Here is a 22,632-nt window from a genome sequence, read left to right as displayed (position 1 = left end):
TGTGTCGCTGTTTCACATGAAAGGGAGCATGGGAGAGACTAGCAGTCTGTGAACTAAAAGTGTCAATTGAGGCACTTGCTACAATAGGTGACTGTCAAGGGCATTCCGCCTTTAAAGGTATCAGATAATGGAAGTGCACAAAACATTTAATTCCCTTCTATTATTCCCTGGAGTGTTACGTAACAAATTCCTGGTCAGAGAGGGACACTCCTCTTTTCCCCCTCGATCTGTAAGGGATTCTTCAAACACCGTGCCAGCGGACCGGCTAGCTGTGCGCGTACAGAACTGCATTGCCTGAAACCAGAAGTCATCGTTACGGCTACGATGCCTTTGTGAGCGAAACTCTCACCAGCTCATCTCGTGTCTGCCTCCTCTTCAAAAACATCGTTAGACGTAGAACTTAGTGGTACAGATGATGCTTTCTTTGATCATACAAAGGGGCTTTGTACACGAATGATGAATCTTCGTTTTAATTTGTTTTGGCGAAGTGTTTTCTGCACCGTCATTCCATTTCATAACTTTTTTTTTTTCTTTTTACAATTACCCTCTCATATCTTATGAGGCTGAAAGGGTGTGGGCTCACTAATTTGAAGGAAAGCACGCTGATTGACTTCTAGATGAATAAAAACATAAAAGACATTTTTCAAGTTCCAAGCATACTGTGCTCACTTGTTCTTAGTAAATACATGCAAACGCGTACCATCTAGAAAGACGCTAAGCTTCACGCTCGCCTTATATGAAGGGATCTTCCCCACTGCCGCATCCTATCTGGATGGACAGTGACGACTGCTTTTCAGATCTCGACACGAGAGCAGCACACACAGCTTGATGTAAACTCAACTGCAGTCGTGACTACGGAGGGGAGTTTGGGGCAGATCACGTGGCAAAACTGAAACTGGGCAAAGCGTGAGAAGGGCTACCTGACGGACACGGCGAGGCCGCCCTCTGGAACCAGAGGATCGGGCTCCACGTCGCCAAGCCAGAGGGGACCCCCGAGCTCTCGGGCCGGCACCGCGGCATGAGCCCCACTTCCCAAGGGAAGGGTCTCAGAACTAAGGATGAAGGCCCGACTCCTACAGAGAACGGGTGGACTGGGAATGGCGTCAGGTCGGAATTTTACCGAGGTCACCTCTAAGGGAGAACATCAGGTTTTCTACGGTAGCTTGGGGGCGGGGGCGGGGCTTAACCTCGTAGTCCCTTGATTCAGAGTGACTCATCAGGCCAAGGTTTTGGAATCAACCATCATGCAAACAATTAACGCAGTAGCAAATCAATTCCACGTTGACTAAACATTTTGTTGATGCCTACTACGCACAAGCCAAAGAAAATAATGATTTGGGAGACGTCTCTCTGCACAAAGTGTTGCTGGTTTGGGGCGGGTCTCCTGAACCACCTTGGGGCAAGCCGGGCCTCTCTGCACGCATCCCAGAACTCCGTTCAGGAAAAGCTTTTCCTGTAAATGCCAACGACCTGACTTACGACACCTGGACTCTTCCTCTTCACCAAAGGAGCGCCCGCCGGGATGACAGTCCCGCGGAGAGGCGTTCTGTGGCGTGTGAGGTTGCGGGTGGCGGGGGGTCTTGGTTGGGAGATGCACGCGACAGTCCAGGAGGGAGGCGGAGGTGGAGGCGGGGCGAGGAGAGCCCCATGTGCCGTTCACGGCGGGGTCCCCGGGGCCGGGAGTGTTGACCGGATGTGAGTGGTGAGGGCGGGGGCATGACATCCGAGCTAGCTCTGAGGTCCTAGCAGAGACGGCGGCGTGATCGATTTGTTAATAAATATCAGGCACGCGACGGCGAATTCGATCGGGGCCACGCTGGACTGAGGCTGCCCCGAATAAGTCTGGTATTCGGGAGAGAACGGGCTTCTAGGAGCATAGACGTGGGAACCACTGACCTGGAGCGAACAGGGTGAAATCGCCCAGGGGGGTGCGGCGCAAGCTGGGGGGCATCAGTAGGCGCAGAGCGGGCGAGGGGGCGAGGCAGACGATGGGAGGGAGGAGAGGAGGGAAGGGGGAGCCAGGGCATAGGGTCGGGGGACGGGCGGGTGGGGGGGCGTCGTCAAGATCTCAGGGAGTGAACGCCTGGTATCCACCCCCAAGACGGAGGACTGAGGCCGATCGGACACTTCCGGGTGGCAACCCGGAGCAGGACAGGAGGGCACCTCTGGGCAGGGACAGGGGTCTGCTGAATGGAATGGATTCTGTCGCACTAGGCTGGAAGCAGGGGCTGCGTCTGGGGCCCACGTGCCGGGTGCTGAGCGGTCACCCCGCAGCAGCGGCTTCCTCCGCTGGGCCAGGAGACGCGGTGTGCCCGGGCGAGCGCCACTGGAAATGGACCGACGGGCCCAAGAGCCCAAATTCCTAGTGAGAGCCGAGGCGGGGACTTGAGCGGGGCGCGGTCCACCGCGCGAGCTCCGTCAGGGAGCCCCGCAGAAGCTCGCGAGGGACCTCAGGGCGGAGGGGCCTGCTGCTGCCCTCCCACGGCAGCTCTAGGGGCCTGTGTGGCCTGTGCCGACGGGCTGCGGGGGATGTGGGGACACAGAGGCTCTGTCGGCCCAGAGGGCGGGAATCAAGCCCTGGGGCTCCCTTCCGAGCAGAAGTGGGGAGACAAGAAAGCTTGCCAGAGAAGGGGATACATGACACAAGCTGCAGGCCCATCTTGAAGGTTCTAGAAGGTCACAGGTCACGCGTGCTCAGTGGGCCAGGGTCTGCAGGCCGAGGTGAGAGCTGGGCTGGTGTCAATGGAATGGCCCTGTCACCTTTGAGGAGCCTCGTGTCTGGTTTGGGCTGAGAGAGACAGGTGGGGGTGGCCCTCTGCCCCGCCGGGCCTGGGAGCTGCGCGTGATCTTCTGGGCCTTAGGATGGATGGGGGCGGAGTAAGTGGTGAGGAGGGCCAACCCAGGAAGCAGCTCTAAATCTAATGTCTAAATCTAATCGCGACAAAATTATCCCCCGCACTGACTGACGAGTGTCCTGGCTGGACCCGGTAAGGCAGTCTGGACGCTTAGAATCGAGAAACTAAGCTGAGATACATAAAAACAAAGAACAGTTCATTTTTCCCTCCTGCTTTATGGCCATGAAGTTCATTTTCACTACGGCTGCAACTAAGCTAAAGTGCTCGCTTGGCATTTTATGTGATAGGTTAGGTGGGATTAAGCTGACGCTCCTATCAGGCCATGATGGAAAGATGACGAATCCACGACTGGCCCATAATTTGTTGTTTTTTCTTTTTTTCCCTTAAGGAATTCTTTGATCATCTAGTCAAACATTGGATAATATCTTTGCAACGAAATACATTGATTATTAAAGCAATCATCAATAATGATATTTCACATCATTTGGCCCTGTTCATTGGAAAAATCCAGATTGCCTGTGACCACCCTGCACTATCCTAGGACTTCGCTCAGGCCGAACTTAAGATCCACGGCCCCGCCCGGCCCGTGGGGACAGACAGGCCCCGACGCGGCTTCTGCCTTGGTCTCACTTCCTGTCACAATCCGGGCTTATTCTGGCCAGTTGCTCCCACTCGCTTTTTTCAGTAAAATGACCTGCGACCCCACCCCTCCTTTCCGTCCCCTCCTGTGCCACGCGGAGTGGGGGTGGGGGTGGGGCTGCCTGACGGGAAGCGGGGCCCCTTCCCACGTCCTCGGCTGCGGGGGGCCGCGTGCGCGTCTGTCTTACAGACCACGCGCGCTCAGGTAACGACCTTTTTGGCTTCTTCTCACCACGTGGCCTTCTCAGCCTTTCGGGTGTCAGGCCAGAAGAACAGCCACATCTTCGGTGATCCGGCCTCATCTGCACTGTTTGTTCCTTCTCCCTGAGCCCACCGCGTCTCAGAGTGGCCGAATCACTGCCCTCTCTCTCTCCCACGCACTGGGGCGCTTGTCTGGGGAGCCTTCGGCACTGTCTTTTTCGAGAATGGTCAGCTTTCTCTCTCTCTCTGTGCCCCCAGGCGCCTTCGCATAGATGTCTTTATATTAATGCCCTAAGTCAGGCCAGCCTGCATTTCCTTAGCTCGCTGACCTCTCTTGTCCAGTGCTGGAGGACGGCAAGATATGTGAGACTCTGAGTTAACTAGCTGTGGTCTGGTGGATATTTTAAGGAATTCATCATTTTTTTCCCCCCAAGACTTGTTTAGGAGCATCTGTGCCACTTAGAACAGTTAGAAGGATTAAACCCAGTGCGAACGGTGGGGGGGTAACACCTTTGTGCATGTGCACGTGTGTGCACACGTGCGCACACATGCGTGTACATGTGTGAACGCATGTGCATGTGCGCACATGCATACACTGTGTATGCATGCATGTGCAGAGGTGTACAGGCACGTGTGCATATGCACGTGTATATGCACTGTGTGCACAGACATGTGTGCCTGTGTGCCTTGCGTGTGTACGGGTGTGTGCATTTGTGCATGTGCGTGTGTGCGTGTGTGTGTGTGTGTATGTGTGTGTGTGTGCGTGTGTGCGTGTGAGTGTGTGTGTGTGCGTGTGCGTGCAGGCATGCACACTTCTTTTTCCTATTCAGCTGTTTGAGCTCCGTGATTATTAATGAAATATGATGCACAGACTGGTTGTTGCGTTATCCAGGCACTGCTCTTTCGTAAAAGTTTTATTACAGTTTGACACTTGAAATTTCACCATAATATGTCACGGCCACCGATAATGTACTGGGGACAGTGTTACGGGGCTGGCACTGAGTCATATATGGAGACTCGGCATAACCTGTAGCATTAAAGAAACGGTTACATATGGGACTTACTAGACACTTCAACAGACCGAAACTGAATAAGAAACACTACTTTAAAATTCCCAATTACTCTATGTTCTATTATCTATGAATCCTGCATATTAGCACCAGGGCAAATTTCTTAAGAAACCGAGCACAAGGAGCTAAATTTGCCCATTGATTTTTGTCTTTTGTCTGCAGTTTAAGGCTAATTTAAAAGGATGGTGAGGAGATTCTATTTTCAACTGGCTGAAGTTCAATACGAATATAATAAAACACTGTTATAGCAAACTCTTTCACAGCGAAATTTTGGCAAAGCTAAATCCACTTCTTTTCAGCATGTCCCGGCACAGCCAGACTGCTGCTCGGGCGAGCGAGGTGCCCGTCAGAGTGACGAGCTTCCTACAGTACGAGGATTTTTCCGTATTTTATTTTAAACCAAATCGGCATTTCATTGCTTTGACTTAAGAATGAAAAAAGAAAATATTTTATAATAAAATCAATAAGAGGCACGTAGTTTCATTACAGCTATCCTTTTATCAGAAGCCTGCATTTTTCTAATTAAAGAAGCATAGTTGATCATTTTAGGGCTAGGAAATGACTTCATTTAATTATCCTGGCAGTGAAAGCTTTGTAATTCTTTAGTAAGGCCTACTGATTAGGTTAAAAATCCTAATGAAAAGAGTGGCCATAGAACAGGTCTCTTCGGGTACAAATCGAGACTGGGAAGTTTTAAAGGCGTTTCTCTCCCCCGCCCTCCTTCCCTCCCTTCCTTCCTTCTTTCTTTCTTTCCTTTCTATTACTCTGCCCCTTCCAGCTAGGTTGACCTTCAAATCTACTGCCTCCCACTGATGGAGGGGCTGACGGCAGGCTTCAGAGGGGCACCGGCTGACGTTCTTGTAACTGGGGCACCGTTTGCTCCGCGTGGACGTTTTTTGTTTCGCGCTTGCTCATCTTCCTCAAACACTGAGTTTTGTCATGTCATTTCCCTACGAGTGGCCAGTCACTTCCCATTGTTTTCAGGATAAAGTGCTTTGGTCAAAAGTAACGAAGTGCCGGCAAGGTCAGCATGTTCTCGCCTGGCCGTCGACGCCCTCCGCAGTCCCCGAGGGCCTCCCGTGCCGCCCTCTCCCTCCCTAGACGGACCTTCTCCCGCGGCCCGCGTCCCACGCGGTGTCCCCGAACCATGCCGGGGGAACTTGGGCCTTCTCAGCCCTTTTAGATGATTTTCCCGATCGCAGATGCCTTCCATTCTCATCCATTCGCTGATATGTACTGGACCGGCCACACCGTTTCGTGGGCACGTGTTCTGAACTATTCGAATCCTACGCGTTCCTTCCACAAACCGCCCACCTGCACGGCCCGTCGGAATCTGCCTCCCGCGCCTTCGTCACCTCCCCGTCCTCACGCTCAGCAAAGCAGGGGCCCTGTTGGGACTTGAGTCAAAACCACCAGGCGAGGCCGTGCTCTGTGCCAATTGTTACTCCTGCGGCCTGCACGACTCGATTAGCTCCCACAGGTTTCAGTTTTCTTGTCCATAAAATAGGGATCTATTTACATCACGAGGTTACTTATGAAGATAAAATAAGATTACGCGGATGGAAGTTTTCCGTTTAGGTAAGGAACTGTTTCGTATCCGGATCCGTGTGCACTCACGCACTTCATTTTACTAATTAAATACAATCTCCCAGTGAAGGCTGCGGGGTGTGAGAGAGACTGGTGCGCAGGGCAGACACCGCACGGAACGGCAGGCCCCTTTCGGGATGTACCCCGGGCTTTGGCATCACAGATAATGGGGGCGATTGCTCAGGCTAGAAGACGATCGGCGTCACCGATAGCCTTGTTTGGGCTGATTTCATAGACAGAAGGCCGTTCTTGCATTGTGTTTTCAACGAGAACCAGAATAAAGCAAAACAAACTATCTAAGCAAAGCCAAAAAGTATCAAGGTTCCTTCTGTAACCTTCACCCATCGGCCGATGTTGCAAATGCGAAGCTTCAGAAACAGGCGGGAGCAATGACTTCACTCACGGGGGGCGGCGGGGTGGGGGGCGGGGGGCTCCTTAACGGGAGAGAAGTGGCAGGTATTTCACGGCCCGGCAGAGGGATGCGAAGGGCCTAGAACAGTCTGGCATTCTCAGTTGGAACTACAGGAGGCAAGAAGTAGGTTAAGCCCTAAGAATGTTCCTAGGTGACCTATTTGAGTTGAAATTTGACCGAGAGCCACTAAACCTTACCTAGGAACAGTAAAGCGACAGGGTCACTACAGGATGAACTTTGCTTTAGGTCCCGTCTGAAGGCAGGACCACCAGTGCAAAGCTGCTCAGAACGGGGTGTATGTGGGGGGGAGGGGGCTCGGTCCTGATTCTGCACTATCTCCCGAACGTGGCTGTGCCTCCCCTTCAACCGGGTGGAGCTCAGGTCATTGTGACGTGCACGGGGACTTTTCTTCAGCGAGTTCAAAACACCTTTATAGTAGCCGAGTGGAAAATAAATCAACAATGTCAGCTACTGACTAATAATGAAGCGCTGCTGTCTAGTTTGTAAAACAAAACAAAATACTTCTAGAGCGAAGGCTGGCTAAGGTACATGCATATATTTTTTTGCCACCGAAAGCAAATAACCTCCAGTCCTCTCTCCCCCGCACATGCGGATACATTTCCAGGGACAAGTCCTTGGGTGGTGGCTAAGGAAGGGGGTGGGGGAGGACAGCTGGCATGAGACACGGGCTGGGAACAAGGTCACAGTGTTCGTCTCTAGGGGCCCACAGAATAATTGAGAATTGGCTCTTTCATCTCTGTCTCCGCTCAGCTTTTTGCTGCCCCTGAGCCTCTGCTGTCCCCAAGTGGCCGTCCGGATCACTTAGGTGACCAGCGAGATGCCATGTGTGTCGGTAAAAGTCTGCTAACACTTCCCGTTTAACAAGGCGGTATCGTGTATTCTTTAGCCAACCCTCAGTTTACAGGACAGCCCACGCTGGGCTAGTGGAGGGGACCAAAGCTTTGCCACCGGAAGCTGCCTCGTGGGGGTATTGACTTTAAGCCGGTTATTGATAGACAGAAGACTCAGAAAGAGCCTTTGGCCCACCCCCGCTTCCTGTCCAAGGGAGGCAGAGAGAAAACCCTGCTTCAGGAAGGTAATCTCAGGGGGACGCCTCAGCCTAACTTTTATTAAGTTCAGTAGACAGGGCCTCAGGCAGGTGCCCGTTAGGGAGGTTCTCCGCGTGCCATTGTTCCCAGGTTGCTCAGCAAGGACTTGCCGGCCAGGTGTGTTCTGCTCTTCCTCAACTACCTGTCAGTCCCACATTCTCACTTCTGAAATCTAAGACCCCCCGTCATCTCCCCTTTTACTCCTTTGTCCAAAATGTCATATATGCCCAATGTGTCCCACTGTCTTTGGAATTTTCATACTTATGGGAGTTTGCCTTGTGCCTGGATTAACATTTTACCTTCTCTTATTGATTTTTCTTGGTTACTTTGACCAGTGGCCCAGCTAGAAGAAGCCTAGAAGGTCAGGAAAAGGTATTAGGGTTTTTTTTAGCCCTCACGGTAGTGAAGTGGGAAGGTGTGCAGGTACCAGAGTCAGTTCCATCTTGTTTCAAATCCCGGTTCCAGCATCCACTAGCAATGTGGCAGAAAAATCTCTCAGCCCAGCATCCCCAAGCCCAGCATCTCCCACATAGGTACCCAGACGGGTGACGAAATCACTTAGTGCTGCTTTCACTCTGGGGGAAGGTTGCAAAGCTGAGCAGTTAGAGACAGACGTTGAGTCAGACATGTCCAGATCATGCGCTCACTGTTATATACACGCTGAGCGCCCCTGGGTACATGTCAAAACTGCTAAGCCCCAACTTTCAACATGAAATAGAAATTAAAATACGAATTCGGTAAAGTACATGCGGCACTTGGCATGTGACTGTGGAGCTGTCGCTCCACGAGAGGCAGCGATGGTTGGTCATTTGTGGATAATCTTTGAGGGACGAAAAGTAAAATCTGATTTTCTGCACAATTTCAACCTAAGAAACAGGTTGTGGTTTCTCTCTATATTTGAATTACCATGTAAGTTGTTCATGAGAGTATGGGAAATTAAATTGCTTCAGGTGACCATGCAAAAGCCCTTATAAACTCGATGACACTAGCTGTGCTTCCGTGATCTACTTATTAAAACCTATGTAACAACTGACGTGAGTTCATCATTCACTGCAGGGGCGTAGAAGTAAATGACGTCACTGAGGCTAGTACTCGTTAGCGGGAAACCTTGTGACGGCTTCGTGATGCTTTAACGAGCATCCTTGTTGACAGACCCCAGCAGCATGCTCCCCAAATGGAGAGACGTGTTTATTTTTGCAAGCGTCTCGTTTTTCATCAAGTACTAGTCAGGCGAGTGGCTTATTTAAAAGCAAACGTACCCAGGAAATGGGCAGCGAAAACTTCATCTTGAGCAAAAGAACTTAATTCCTTAAGCAGGGATGCAAAGCAAAGAGACGAAGAGGTGAAGAATGAGGGCAAACAGAACAAAACTCCCAAGTTGCCCGTGGCGTGGACAGGGCACCATGATCGGAGCTGCCGAGTGGACATCACGAGTGATATCGAAGGCACCGCTGTCTCCAGGAAGACCTCTTACAGTACGCACAGTCCCTGGGGGGCTCGAGTCAGCAGTGTCGGGATTAATGCTCATGAGGACTGCAGGAGACTGTGGGCCAGCCCTGCCCGGCAGCCCGTCTAGGTGGCCCTGGGCAAGTAGCCGACTCGTCCAGGCTTCAGAATGTCACTGGTACACGGCTGGGGTAGAATTAGATCGTATTCCTGGACTTACACGTTAGACGCTGCTAAGACAGTCCCAAGGCACTGTGTGATACGGTCCCCACCCTCAGGAGCTCACAGTCTAGGTGGGAATGAGCCATAAACACGTGGATAGCTAGCCACGCAAGGTTTGTTTTTTTTTTAAAGAACACTAAATGAGTGGGTTGAACCCAGGGTGCTTGTGGGATCGTGTACCTTGTCCTTCAGAGCGACTCCGCAGCGGGTGAACGGGACAGGAGGTGAAGACTTGCTACGATGATTGCTTTTTTCCTTCCCAGTTCCCAGTTCCCCTCACCTCCGAGGTGAGGCGTGTGAGTGAGGAATCGCGAGACATCAACGCACAGCAAGCTGCAAAGCTCTGTACCATGAAACATCTACTCATTTCTAAAATCGAAGCCCACAGTTTCAAACTTAAACTATTTGATTAAGTCCCGAGAGGTAAGTCTCCGTGACTTATTTCATCAACTTGAAAATCCCACGCATAACAAATGAAAAGTAAAAACTTTAATTTTATGAGAACAGAAGAAATTCAGCCTTCTTAGAGAAAGAGCTCTATCAACCCAAATAGGAATTGTCACATGTAATTTCATCAAAATTTGCTCATATTACACAAGAGTTTTATCTTCGAACAGCAATTTGAAACACCAGAGACACTGAGTTCCACGAAACGCTGAAAAGTACTGTGCCTAATTTCGCCTTCTCTCTCTTGTGTCTGTAGGGTGGACGTGGGCGAGACCGAAGTGGACATTTGGTCATTACGGCGCCCACCCAGGAAGCCTGGAGACGCAGCCCATCCTATCAACACACAACGCACTTTTATCGATGTGTCTAAAAGCAAAGATTAGGTTTGCCTGACTATGACAGAAAACCCTACGTAATACTGGCTTAGGCGAGACAGATGTTTATTCTCTCCTGTTAATACGAGTCTGGAATGAGTCAGTCTGGCTATTATGAAGTCCAAGATCTCCACAGAACCACAGGGAGATCGGACTCCCCTACTTTGAACTTAAACTTCGTCCTTGTGTCTCCCATCGCAAGATGACTTCATAGCCCAAGATAGCTGCTGGAGCGTCAGCCTTCTCACCTGAGTTCCAGGCTGTGGGAAGGAGGAAGGAAGGACGAGAGGTCTGCTCTCCCAGCAGAAGGCCACACACTTCCCTTCTGCTCCCGGCCACGCCCTATTCGATACACCCGCACTGAGCTGCAGGAGCGGCCGCGAGTCCCATCCTGCTGCCAAGGGCAGCGCCCTGAACCAAACAGCGGTTTGGCCATGAAGGAAGTGGGGAGAGTGGATGTTTCTGACATCTAGTTGCCCGACTTGGGGTGCACTGAGACGTGGGAGGCAGCCTTGGCGTTGGGTAGGAGAATGCCCCTCCTCCCATCCCTCTGGAGCCTCCCGGCCCAGACCCTCCTCCCGTGAATGCTCCCTGCTCTGTCTTGAATCTCCAGTCGGTCACTTGGTCAGTGACCACGTCTGAGCCTCTTTTAAGTGTCAGGGGGCGGACGAGATAGAGCTGATCCCAGCCCTTGCTGAACAAAGGGCCCAGCGAGGAAGACAAGTGTGGGCCGAATGACGGCGACGGGGAGCGAGGACAACGTCCGAGGCCACAGAAGGATTTTGACGAGGACCAAGCTTGCCTGGGTCCATCTGTGAGACTGCTGGCTGGGGAACACGGTCACGTCTCCACACACACGCACACGCACACACACGCTCACACAATGTGCATGCGCACGCACACACACACACGGGCACACTCACAGGCGCGCACACAAACATGGGTGTGCACACACACATGCACGCACATAGGCACGCACACATGTGCGTGCACACGCACACACACATGCACACACAGGCACAACACACAGGCACACATACATGTGCACATATGGAGACACATGTGCACACGGGCACATGTGCGCACATGCACACACGAGCACACACATGCACACACACAGGCACACACGGGCACACACACGTGCACATATGGATACACACGCACACACGTGCACATGTGGGTGCGCACACACAGGTGTGCACAAGGCACGTGTGCACACACACACACACGAGCACACACACATGGGCGCACGCACACACACAAATCCTGCTTCCGATTTCTTCCCTAGCCATCCGTGGCTCTTCCCATCATCACCATTTTCCCAGAGGGGTTTATCATCCGGCGCCGGTGGTCGGTGTTCGGCCCTCTGGTCCTGCCGCTCTGCTGTGACTTCTCTCCCGGAGGCCGCGTGGCCCAAGGCCGCAGCCTGGAGCCTGTCCTTGGGCTGGGTGTCCGGTGTTCTCCTCTGTCCAGACCTGGCTCTGGGGCCTCTCTGACACAGGCATGTCTGGTGTGCTCTCCCGGGCCCTGACCCACGTCACCCCGCTCGGCCACCCCCTGCCCCTCACGCCCAGAACCGCCCTGGGCTCCATCTGCTTCTCCCACCACCAGGCTTACTTGGGTAATTCAGTTCACTTTAACGTCCGCAGTTACTGGCTTTATGTGGACGCTCCCAAGCCTCCCTCCCCCTCCATCTCCCCTTGACCTTCTAGATAATGAACTGCGCACTAAGTGTGCTGGCAGCTGTCTCCCACTGCCCCCTGCTCCCCTGCTGCCCGCCTTGGTTCAGCCTCCTATTTTGTCCGCTGGCTGCAGCTGTCACCTCCAGCCTGGCTCATCCAGCGTCAGCAAACCAGTCACGCACATCTTTGCAAAGACGCGGTGGCATCTTACTGCCTGTGGCATCCAGGACGGGTCCGCAGGCAGCCACCGAACACCCTTCGTGTCTCTTCTACTTCCTGTCTCTCCACTGTCCTCCATGTGGCCATCGCTGCCGTGTGCTGCTCACGTCCAAAGCCTCTCCTCGTGCTGTCCCTCGGCCCGGACCCTGTCTTTCCCCTCCGCCAGCTCGCGAAGCTGGGAGGAACGTCCTGGGGATGCCGCTGTCATCTCTGAAGCCAGGTGGCAGTGGATTTCAGCGGCATCGCTCCACAGACCTTGGACAAGGTACCTGCTGGACGCGATGGCCGTCTCCGTAGAGACAGCAGCTTCGTCCGAGTGCCTCTTCCTCCCCGACCCGCATGGTCCTGCCTCCATCCGTTTTCTGTTTCACCTGGTAGGTGTCTGAGAAATAGTCACTCGATGCACAGATAATGCGAGGACGTCAAAGGCGCGGCAGGCTGCTGTCCCGCGCCTCGAGCCGATAAATAAAGAGACTCCTTGTTCTGCATTATTGGGTCAAAGCGTCACTGCTCAGGAACAGGGAGGCCACCTTTCGTGACCGAGCCTACAGATGGCATAACTTTCCTTGATGCGACAGTAACCGCAAGAGACTCAGGGGTAGGGTCGTAGACTCGTCCTGCCACCCTCAGCGTCCGAGAGCGGGCATGGCCACCTGAAGGAATGGAGTAACTCCCAAAACAAAGACTGAGGCTGTTTGCGGTCTGACCACCCAAACCTGCACCTGGAGGGAAAAGTGAGGTAGAGCAGCTGAGATGTCACACTCACTGTCAACGCATCTACCTGTGCTTTGTGAATTCGTCGAGTAAGGCTGTTTTGACTGGGAAGCAAACATCCTGAAATGAGGTCGAGGGCTCAGAAATAAATGGGACGGACTGTTCGCTGGGCGACAAGGAGGAGGATGAAGCATCCAGCTAGGAACGAGTCCGGCATCCGAGGCTGGACATGCAGAACTGAAGAGGCCCGTTTACCTTGCGATCCACTATGACCCGGAAGCGAAACGTTGGCTTATAAACGGAAAATGCTAGAACCCACCAACGAAAAGACTGCCTGAGCAAGCAGAGCTCCCCGCCCCCTCTGGTGGGTGTCGCTCAAGCCCCATTTGGCTTTACGCCTCGTCACGTTACACAGAATAACGGACCGGGACCGGGAAAATCCTGGTTCAGGGTGCACCTTGCAGGCCACGTGGCATGTGGCCCTTTCCCGCTGACCACGGTGCACCCCAGCAAGCGCTTGGCCCGATTCCCAGTGGTGAGTGCTTTCGTGCATCCCCCTGGCTACCGGAGAAATCCAGGAGCCATTCCACCCCAAATCACTCTTACCCAAACTCCTCAGGAACGTCAGTGACAAAGGTGGCTGTGTGTGGGGGTGGTTGGGGGGAGGGGTAGGGGGTTCCTTAACCACTCCATGCAGCCTTCTTAGAGCTCCCCGGCCAAGCCAATGCAAATAAATGCAGAATCCAAGTGACACTCTGTGCCGGCTCTGCACACATGGCTCCAAGAGAAGCCTCTTCCACCCCCTCTCAACCAGATCGTGCCACCACCCACCCCCCCAAGAGATCTGGGAGCTGGCATTGTTCCCCCAGGCTTTAAAATTAACTCTCCCTTTTCCCCAGCCTAAACCCGGTTATCCCAAAAAGGCCCTCCCGGGGGAAAACACTAGACTGGAACTTCTAACAGACAGCAGCAGTGACCTTAGAGGGACTGTGTCCCAGGTCAGGAAACAGGACGAGAGACTGGAATGGTCTCCCCTAAGGAAGCTGAAGAAAGAAGGAAAACAAACCGTTTACAATTTCAAAACTAAAGGACACAGCCACATGGCATCGCAGGCGAGGCTGGCAGGCCTGGGTGACAGCTCAGCCCTGCTACTAGCTAGCCGTGCTTTCGTCTCCGGGCTTAGCGTCCTTACGTATCAAAAGACAAACATGGGCCCCCTCCCCATGTTCGTGGTGGGGGCTGCACGAGGCCATAGGGATGAAGTGCTCCGCCCGCCCCCCGCTGCTGTTTTCCACCTCGAATGACAATGGAATAACAAGAAACTCGCAAACTCTTCTGTGAGGCTTAAGTTGAATACGTGGAATAATTTTCCGACAGTGACAACTGACAAATTCTAGAGGACTGTGAGCTTTTCCCGTACGGTCCCTGAAATAGAGACCCCTTTCCATGAGCTAGCTCTGGCTCAGTTTTGCCAGGAGACAACGAGATAGACTGGTTGGCACACAAGAGAATAAAGTGTCCGCGGACCCGTGGCCAGGCTCTAGGGACCTGAGATTTTGAGTCTAACGCAGAAGTTCCCGCGTCTCTGGTCTGTGCTCAGCGTGGAGAGTCACGTGACTCTCCAAGTAACAGGGGAAAGAAATTTTGTGCAGGTAAGTAGAACTGTTGGAACGCAGCACCGTGGATGGCATACACCCCTGAGCCACGAGCCCATGGGCGAGGAACTGCTTAACTGCTTCGGAGTCCTTGCCTGCTCTCCAGGGAGCTGGGCCACCCTCTCTGCCTTCCACCCCCTGACACCGGCGGCCCAGGGCGGTGACGTAAGGTCTGGAAGGCGTGCACACCAAAGCTCGATCTTCAAGTTTAAACTAGGAACTCACGAAGTGTTGGTCAAGTGTGGGCGGAACCGGCTGGTTTGGGAACTTACGGACGCCCACCGAGGTACTCCCTCGCTTTGTAGTGCGGAGGCAGTCACCTTAAATGGATTTTCTACAAAAAGAAAAGCGGGGACTTGAGTCCCCACCCCATGTTCTGGAGGCCTCGAGGCAAAACTCACTGGGGCTGTGTGTGTGGGGGGCGGGCAGCAGAGCCAGGCTGGTGATGGTTCTTACGGAGGGTAGAGCGACCCCACTGTACTGTGGGATTCGAAAGCTCGAAGATGAAGGAGAGAGGCTTTCCCGCGCCACGAGCGAGGAGGGTCGCGTTGTGGTCTCTAAAAGGCATCGTGGAACCCTTCAGCCCGGGGTGCAGCTCCCCACGGCCTCGCCTCGGCGGGACGGAGTGCTCGCACAGCACGCGTCTAATCCGAGAGGCAACTGTCCTTGGAACTCCAAAACCTATCCGTTAGTTTTGAATTTTTTTTATTGGTTTGGAAATGGACTGGATGTTTAGAATTGTAAAGAAATTTAGAGATAATCGAGACCAGTCTAGTATTTTTAAAATAACTTTTTTTTTCCGTCTGACTGTACAGTTCATTATGGAGGAGATGGTAAACGAAGGTAATGATAAAAAATAAAAACCAATCGTTTCTACTCTTCCTACCAAGAAATAAGCATCACTGGCATTTAAGTGCATGTCCTTAACTTGTGTGTGCGTGTGTGCGTGTGCATGTAGGTGTGTGACTTTAAAACACACACATATCAGTGCACTGTCAAGATTATATTATATGTTTTTATACCTTGATTGCTTACTTAATATTACATCATGATGATTATATCATGTCCTTAAAGTGTTTTCACTCGTTTACATGGCAACATAATATTCCATCATAGGAATAAAACAGTAACCATTTCCATACTTCCTTTTTCTCACTATTATTAAAAGCAAATTGAAACTACCTCAGTACTTAAGTCTCTTACCATTTTTATTTTCTTAGGCTTAATTCCTAGAATTACAAGAATATGTTAAAGTTTATGAATATTTTGAAATCTAATCTCTGTCTTAGGAATTACGAATTGCAGTCAAGAGCCTGGAATGCCCTGGGGATCACGCAGATCCTCAGAGCAGGAAGCGTGCCCTGAACCCACGTCTCCCGATGCCCCAAGGCCAGCTCCCTCACGTGTGCGTCAGGACCCAGTACAGGCGGAAGAAGCAACGGATTGTGTTCATCGATGATGCTGCCTTCTATTTCCTGGGGAAAAAATCTGCAGAAGCGTTTATATCTCAGGTTGTGTGTTGACACTAATAAAAATCCCTCAAGGACCGGGGTCAAACAGGCTCTCTCCGGGGCAAATGGCTGTTTATCCTTATGCCTACGCACGACACAGTTCCTGGCAATTAAGAGGACGGATGTAGAAAGAAGCCCGGTTATCCGTGTTGTATATCCGTGCTGTATCCGTGACTTCCACTTGGAGAGCTGCGTGTGAAGTCAGCAATTAAGAGGACGGATGTAGAAAGAAGCCCGGTTACCCGTGTTGTATTGTGGTGACTTCCACTTAGAGAGCTGCGTGTGAAGTCAAGACGGGCTTATCTGGGTTGAGGGGGAGGACACGGAGTTGACCGAGGGAGGACGGCCGCGAAAGTCCAAAGCTGGCTGCGAACTCAGACATTTAAAAGCAGTTCGCAAGGTCTGAGTATAAACCAAGAGGCGCAGGCCTTGCTCTAAAATAACTGGGGCTCGATCAGGAGAGGAAGCGGAGCTTCTCTCGGGATGATAACGAGACATTCCCGCGTTTGGAACGCACTTTTGTCATCTGCATGTTAACTGCGGCTCTCACCCAGGAGACGACCGAGGACAGACAGGGCCCTAACGTGGCACAGGTCCCTGGCTTTGTGCGCCAAGTCACGGCCTTCCGACGTATTCCAGTGTGAAAATAACCCCGTGTCAGCGTCTGTGACGGGGAGGCCGCTCCGCGGGCACCTGGCCCCCAGAGGCGCTGGCTCCTCCTGGCTCCCTGGACGGGGCGCTCAGGGCGGTGCTGCCGACCCTCGTGACGGAGCCCCGAGCCCGCCCAAGCCATCCTGTCCCAATCCGCACGTCCCTCCCCTCCTTCCAGCCCTACAGACACCCGGTTCCTTCGCCTCGTCCCTGCCCAGCGGGCCACGCCGACCAGCACGGACGTGGGAGTCGTGAGAAGCTGGGGGGAAGGTTCCTTCTAATGAACTTGGAACCTTTTTGCACTCGAGAGAAGCTGTACTTGCTGGGACGTTCCTGACATGTCACTGGGGGTGGCCGATGTCCTGTGTTTCGGAGGACAGGCCGAGGTCGGAGGCCCATTTCCAGCACCGGGCGACCTTGGGCGGATCGTTCAGCCTCTCTGAGCCCCGGTTTCCTCATCCGTAAATTGGGAACAGCGATAACGCGACCTCGTTGGGCGCTGAAGGTAAAAAGAGACACAGCAGGCGACGTGCTTAGCGCAGGGCCGGGCTCTCGTTAGCTGCCGGCGCCCGGCTGTCCTCCCTTGGGCTCCTCCCTTTGATTTGCGTTTTTCCTCGCATCTCGACTCAGTTTCCTCGAAGTTCTTCCCAGTCGACCGTCCGTGGTAGTGGCTCTTCGTCCGCCAAATGGAGTCCTGACGTGGCCACCCCGCGTGCTGCTTCGCTTTGAACACCGTGGCAGAACCTGCTTTTCTGATCTTCCGATGTGTAAAAGCAAAGTTCGAGAAGCTACGTCACGACGAGGACGAGCTGGCGCAGACGTCTTCATGCTCCTGGCTCGCAGAACGCGAGCCCAACGATTTCTGAGCGGCCCGTGCTGAGCCAACAGAAGGCGGGACCCTTTCGGGTTACATTAAGGTTCCTTTGCCGGGTGGGCGTTTGGCAGCTACGCTGTAGGGTGCTGTGGGGATTTCCGCTTCAGTCCGGGCTACGGCTGCAGAGGGAAGGGACAATGAGAGAAGGAATCGGGAGAACCGCCCCAGTGGCCAAGGAGGAGGCCCTGGAGCGCCCTCGAGAAGACGGGGGAGGGCGAAGGGCTGATGTGGGGACGGTGGACGCAAACGTCGCTGTGCGGGACAGACAGCAAGGGAGATGGCCCCGCAGCGCACACCGTGGAGGGGTCTAAGCCGATGGCGAGGTGTTTTTGTCTGACGCCAGGCTCTTTTTCAAGTCCTCGGGCGCGAGAAGCACAGTTAGAATAAAAGATGCCTCAACCCTACGGCAGTGGACTATGCTGCTAAGGTTTATCATTGAGTGACATGTGACGCGTGTCCAGATTCTAAGGAGAGGAGAGGATTCTGGGTCGGCACCAACAATGGAAGATCACCCTCTGGTGGCGTCTGGAGAAAACTGCAGGCACGTGACCCTTAATGTAAAGCTATTTAATAAGGATTTAAGGGCACAGGCAGCCGTCGCAAGCATTTCCTCCCTTCCTCCAGGCTGAGGAAGGGCGCTTCCTGTACTCTAGATGAGCCTCCTGGATGTCCAGTGGGAATGCATGCACTGCACGGAACTTCATCATAATATTTCCTAGAATGGAATGTATCCTGGTCATCGCTATTTTCATTCATTTAAAAAAATGTACAACTACAATTAACTTTTCATTCAGATCGACGCTACTTCACACTTTGGGGTTTTCACGGTAGTTGGTCTAAAGACGGTTTAGCAGAGAAAAATCAACCAATAACAAAATCAGGACCATGTAGACACCTCTACTCTTCCGGATTTGGAATAAAGAGGACGTGACCATGTGTACCACTGAATTGTATTAGCTTTCGTCCTGGCAGCTTTTACTCAAATATTGACATCCTTTGCAGCTGGCAAAATCAGTACGTAAACTTTCAAACTGAACGTTAATCTAATTTTGTGCTAGAATATTATGGCCAGAATCTCCAGTACTGCACAAAAGTTAGGAAGGAAAAGCAGAGTCATAAATATTTAACACTTCAGAAATTCTCATTTAAAAATATTCAGTGTAGGTGACCAGAAAATATGGCTCACAGGAATAAAAGTCAGAACTTTGAAATGGTTTCCTTTTTCCTTTTGGGGAAAGTTGTCTTCCCTTTCAACATGTTGAAACCCCGAGCTCAGCCCAAGAGGTAAATATGATAAGGAATTTACAGCTGGGCAGAAGCAAAGTACCATTTTCAAAGAAATGTGGTCAAAGTCTTTCTCAGGTGAGTGTGTGTGTGTGTGTTTGTTTGTTTAGATTAGAAGAAGGTTAAAGAAGAAATAATTTGCTGCCTTGGTAAATGTTTGTCGGACCGCCCATCCTACTTCCTGTAGAATGCTCTGGTACCTCTCATTCCGATCCCGCCAGCCATGACGTGAGGGACAGACAGGCCATAGACGGAAAACTTGACTTAAGGTCAAGTTCAAACGCAGTGGGGATAAAAGAATGCTAAAATGATCCATTTAACACCACAGAAAAATGTAACACCACCGTGTTCACGCGGGAACTTCCAGGACCGATGCTGGAAAGAGTAACTGCCACAGTTTCAACGATAATAATATTATTAGTGACAATGGCTCATTTTCGTGTCCCATTTAATAGTTTACAAGTGACTTTCACTACATTATCACTGTCAAAAATGACTGATGGGAGCTAGCAGGGTTGGCTGTAAAGAAAAGTGGGACTTTAAAAACCATGGGACTTTACATCTTTCCAGACTTTTGAGTAGTTAAGACCGGTAAACACAGCCCATGATTTAACAACAAACTATGTAATTTACTTATTTAGAAAAGTCATAGCTTTTCTGTATAGTCATGACCAAGACGGTATAATTTTATGTTAAGTTATTTTTAAGTAAATCATATCTTCTTAATTTAGTGAGGTTTGAAAGTTTTAACATGAATATTATTGACTCGGGAAGATTTGTAACTAGAAGGAGCTCAACATAGTTATAAAATACTTTTACTGTGTAAAGAATGTTCCAATTCACTATTCATACGTCTCCAAACAATGCCACGATGTACGGCACCTTGGAGAAAACTCGGGGGGATGCAGACTGGGGGAAGGGCCGTGTTCACCCAGAACTCTGAGTTCACCCGGGGCTCCGCTGAGTCCATCGGGTGGCCCCCTGAAAGGCTTACAGGGTCTGTGCATCTCATAAACAAACTAAGCAAAGGCCTCACTGAACACAGAAAATAGAATTTTCTATAAGTATTCATAAAATCGAGCCATAACAATGGCAGAGGATAAGCCTGAGGTTTAGTCCATTGGAAAAGTAGAAGTTTTCATGGGTATCACTTTTTTGCTCCATAAACGAACTGAAACAACAGCTTTTTTGACTCTCGAGAAGGTTTAGTTCTCCTTCTGCAATCAGGATTATCAGCCCCAAATAGCAAGATTGTTGAAATTGTCACAGTGATCCATATTCTACTTATGGGAAGCTGTAATTTCAATCGTTGGGAAATATTTTCAGAACTTCATCCAGATGGGGAAGCATGGGAATTTTAACATGAATATGGATAATCAATGATTCCTCTTTGGGGTCTCTTGAAATCCAGTAAAAGATATTGTGGTGGGCTAGTTGGGCTACAAATACTGCATAAGAACAGGGGACTATTGTGTGTCAGACGTGGATAATAGTAATAAGTAGACTGTGCTTAATTCAAAATGGAATATTTTACAGTGACATGCTTGGTGAATGTGTCCCCTACCAGCACAGATGGCATAAAAATGCTTAGTGATTCTTTTTTCAGACTTCATGTCATGCTGTGGGAAGATACGGCTGAAATAAATACATTTTATTTTGCTTTGTGACATTTTTCCATGTGATTTAATTATAGGGAGAAGGGCACACAGAGAGCGTCACTATTAAGTGGGATCCATTATACGCTGAAGAGCAAATTCAAATCTTTTGTTGAGCACATTTCTGGAAAATAAATTGTGAACGCCATGTAAATAATATGACATTTGGTTGCAGTCAATTTGGTTTATGTATTTTGCCCAAAGGAACAGGTGATTCAAAGTTTAATTTGCCCCTCGTCTACTTATCCCTAATAACTTGGCACAGTAAACGGTTCTTGGGATATCAATACGCCAATTAACAAAATAATTCTTTCACTGCCGTTGAAATAAAGAGCTGATTCTCATCTACATTTTTTCCGATGTGCAGGGCAAATGGAACAGACAAGACAGTCAGAGGGGAAAGCGGGGAGAGAAGGAAGTCAGTGGCGGGGTCGCAGATGCAGAGAAAATGAGCCCAAACCGTAGCCCAAAGCGGCTGCGCGCTCTGGGCGAGGACCGGCGTGGAAACCCGACCTCCTGCGGCCGAGGGCGTGGGCGGCTGCGCTACCTGAGACGCCGCATCTGCCCGGTGGGAAATCTGCAAGTGGCAGGAACTAAGGGGGCTCACTGACAAACCCGAGGAGACCAAAGAGGAAAACTCGTGTTATGCTGAGTGATAAAGGTTTTCAGTACGTTCTGTATTTAACCCTGTTGGTAAAAATTTTAAAAAAGCTGCCGTGCTGTGCACGCGAGGATGCCTCTCGCCCCTCCATCTGTCCTAAGTGAGCTCCCGACCTGCCCCCTGGGCCATGGCTGTGTCTGAAGCGCTTTCTCGTCCCAGTGGCCCCATTCGGCGACGCTCTCTCCCTCCCCAAAGGCTGTGGGCAAGGCAGGGGAGACTCCAAGCTGCACTCACGTCCCAGCGCCGGCCCCCCGGGTGCCTGCGCTCACCCCGTCACAGCATTTATCGTGAGGGTGGAGTTTTCTGGTGCCTTTGTGCATTTCCCCCTACCACGCAGCAGTCTCCTTGAGGGGAGGGCCAGTCCAGTTCACCAGTGTATTCCTAGTACCTAGTGCCTCCAGGCAACAATACGCAAGGGGCGGGAGATCAGTGAATGAAGTCACTTCCTGTGAGTTGTTCCTCCTTGAATCTCGGTGTGAAATCAAACTCCTCGGCTTGGTCTTCGTTGGGTTCCAGTCAAGCCTCTGTCCTATGGCATCTTCAAGGCCTTCGTGCCCTCTGCTCCTCGGCTCTGGTCCCTGTCTGCACCCTGGGTCTATGGAACATGGCTGTTTTCTGAACACATGCTGCTTTCTTCCTGGTGTTTTTTTGTGCGTGTATCTTTGCTGGGCTGTTCTACCAAGAAAGCATTTAGTGCTCATCTCGAGAAAACGAAGCCCTCTCTATGGCTTTTCTTCAGCAGACCCTTTCAAGATTCCTGTCTGGAATTTATCGAGCCGTACTCCCCTGCATTTTATTTGTAACCCTGTAGCGCTTGTCATACATGTCAGCCCCTGAGGATAGAAACTAGGTCTCTTAATTTTTTTAGATGTTGTACAACCAGCATACATGCCACACACTGAGGAGATGCTTAATAGATGCTTTTACCTTGTCTAGTACTTTACAGTGTCCCTCCTCTATCCATCTGTCTGTCTGTCTGTCCATCCATCCATCCATCCATCCATCCATCCGTTTCCCTCTCCACCCATCCATCCTTCCATGCATCCATCACCGATCTCGCATTATCTTCTCAAATGACCACAGATGCCCTCCAAGAATAAGGTCAACATCAACGGTCAACACCATGGGCCTTTGAATGATGCAGTGACTTGTCTAAGGCTACTCAGTTAACACAAAGACTGAGATTTAAGTCTAGGTTTGTGTCTGTAAGCTCGGTGTCCTACGTATTTCAGGAAGACTTTAAAATCAAGTGTGACAGCGCCCCAGCTCGAGTCTAAGGTCCCAATCAAATGCACCGGCGGGTGACAGGCAGAACAAATCTGAGTACTGCAGTACTCGTTAATCCGATAATTTTGCAGTCTGGC

The 22,632-nt window shown here is 51.3% G+C and overlaps 1 protein-coding gene across 2 annotated transcripts in view; it reads right to left on the bottom strand.

Moving 5' to 3' along the window:
- The window catches only part of PACRG (parkin coregulated), a 432,512-nt gene that overhangs the window by 104,590 nt on the left and 305,290 nt on the right, over positions 1-22,632 (bottom strand). Inside the window, exon 6 of one of the 2 annotated variants that reach the window (XM_006915042.1) lies at positions 14,078-14,095. The exons of the other annotated variant lie outside the window; for it this stretch is intronic. Coding sequence (XP_006915104.1) covers positions 14,078-14,095 — 18 coding nt within the window. The remainder of the gene's footprint in view (positions 1-14,077; positions 14,096-22,632) is intronic. 2 annotated transcript variants of the gene reach the window in all.

The sequence above is a fragment of the Pteropus alecto genome, unplaced genomic scaffold (genome assembly GCF_000325575.1).
Source record: "Pteropus alecto unplaced genomic scaffold, ASM32557v1 scaffold195, whole genome shotgun sequence".
NCBI lineage: Eukaryota > Metazoa > Chordata > Mammalia > Chiroptera > Pteropodidae > Pteropus > Pteropus alecto.
Note: the sequence above shows the minus strand (reverse complement) of the source record. Positions and strands in the feature narration are given on the sequence as shown.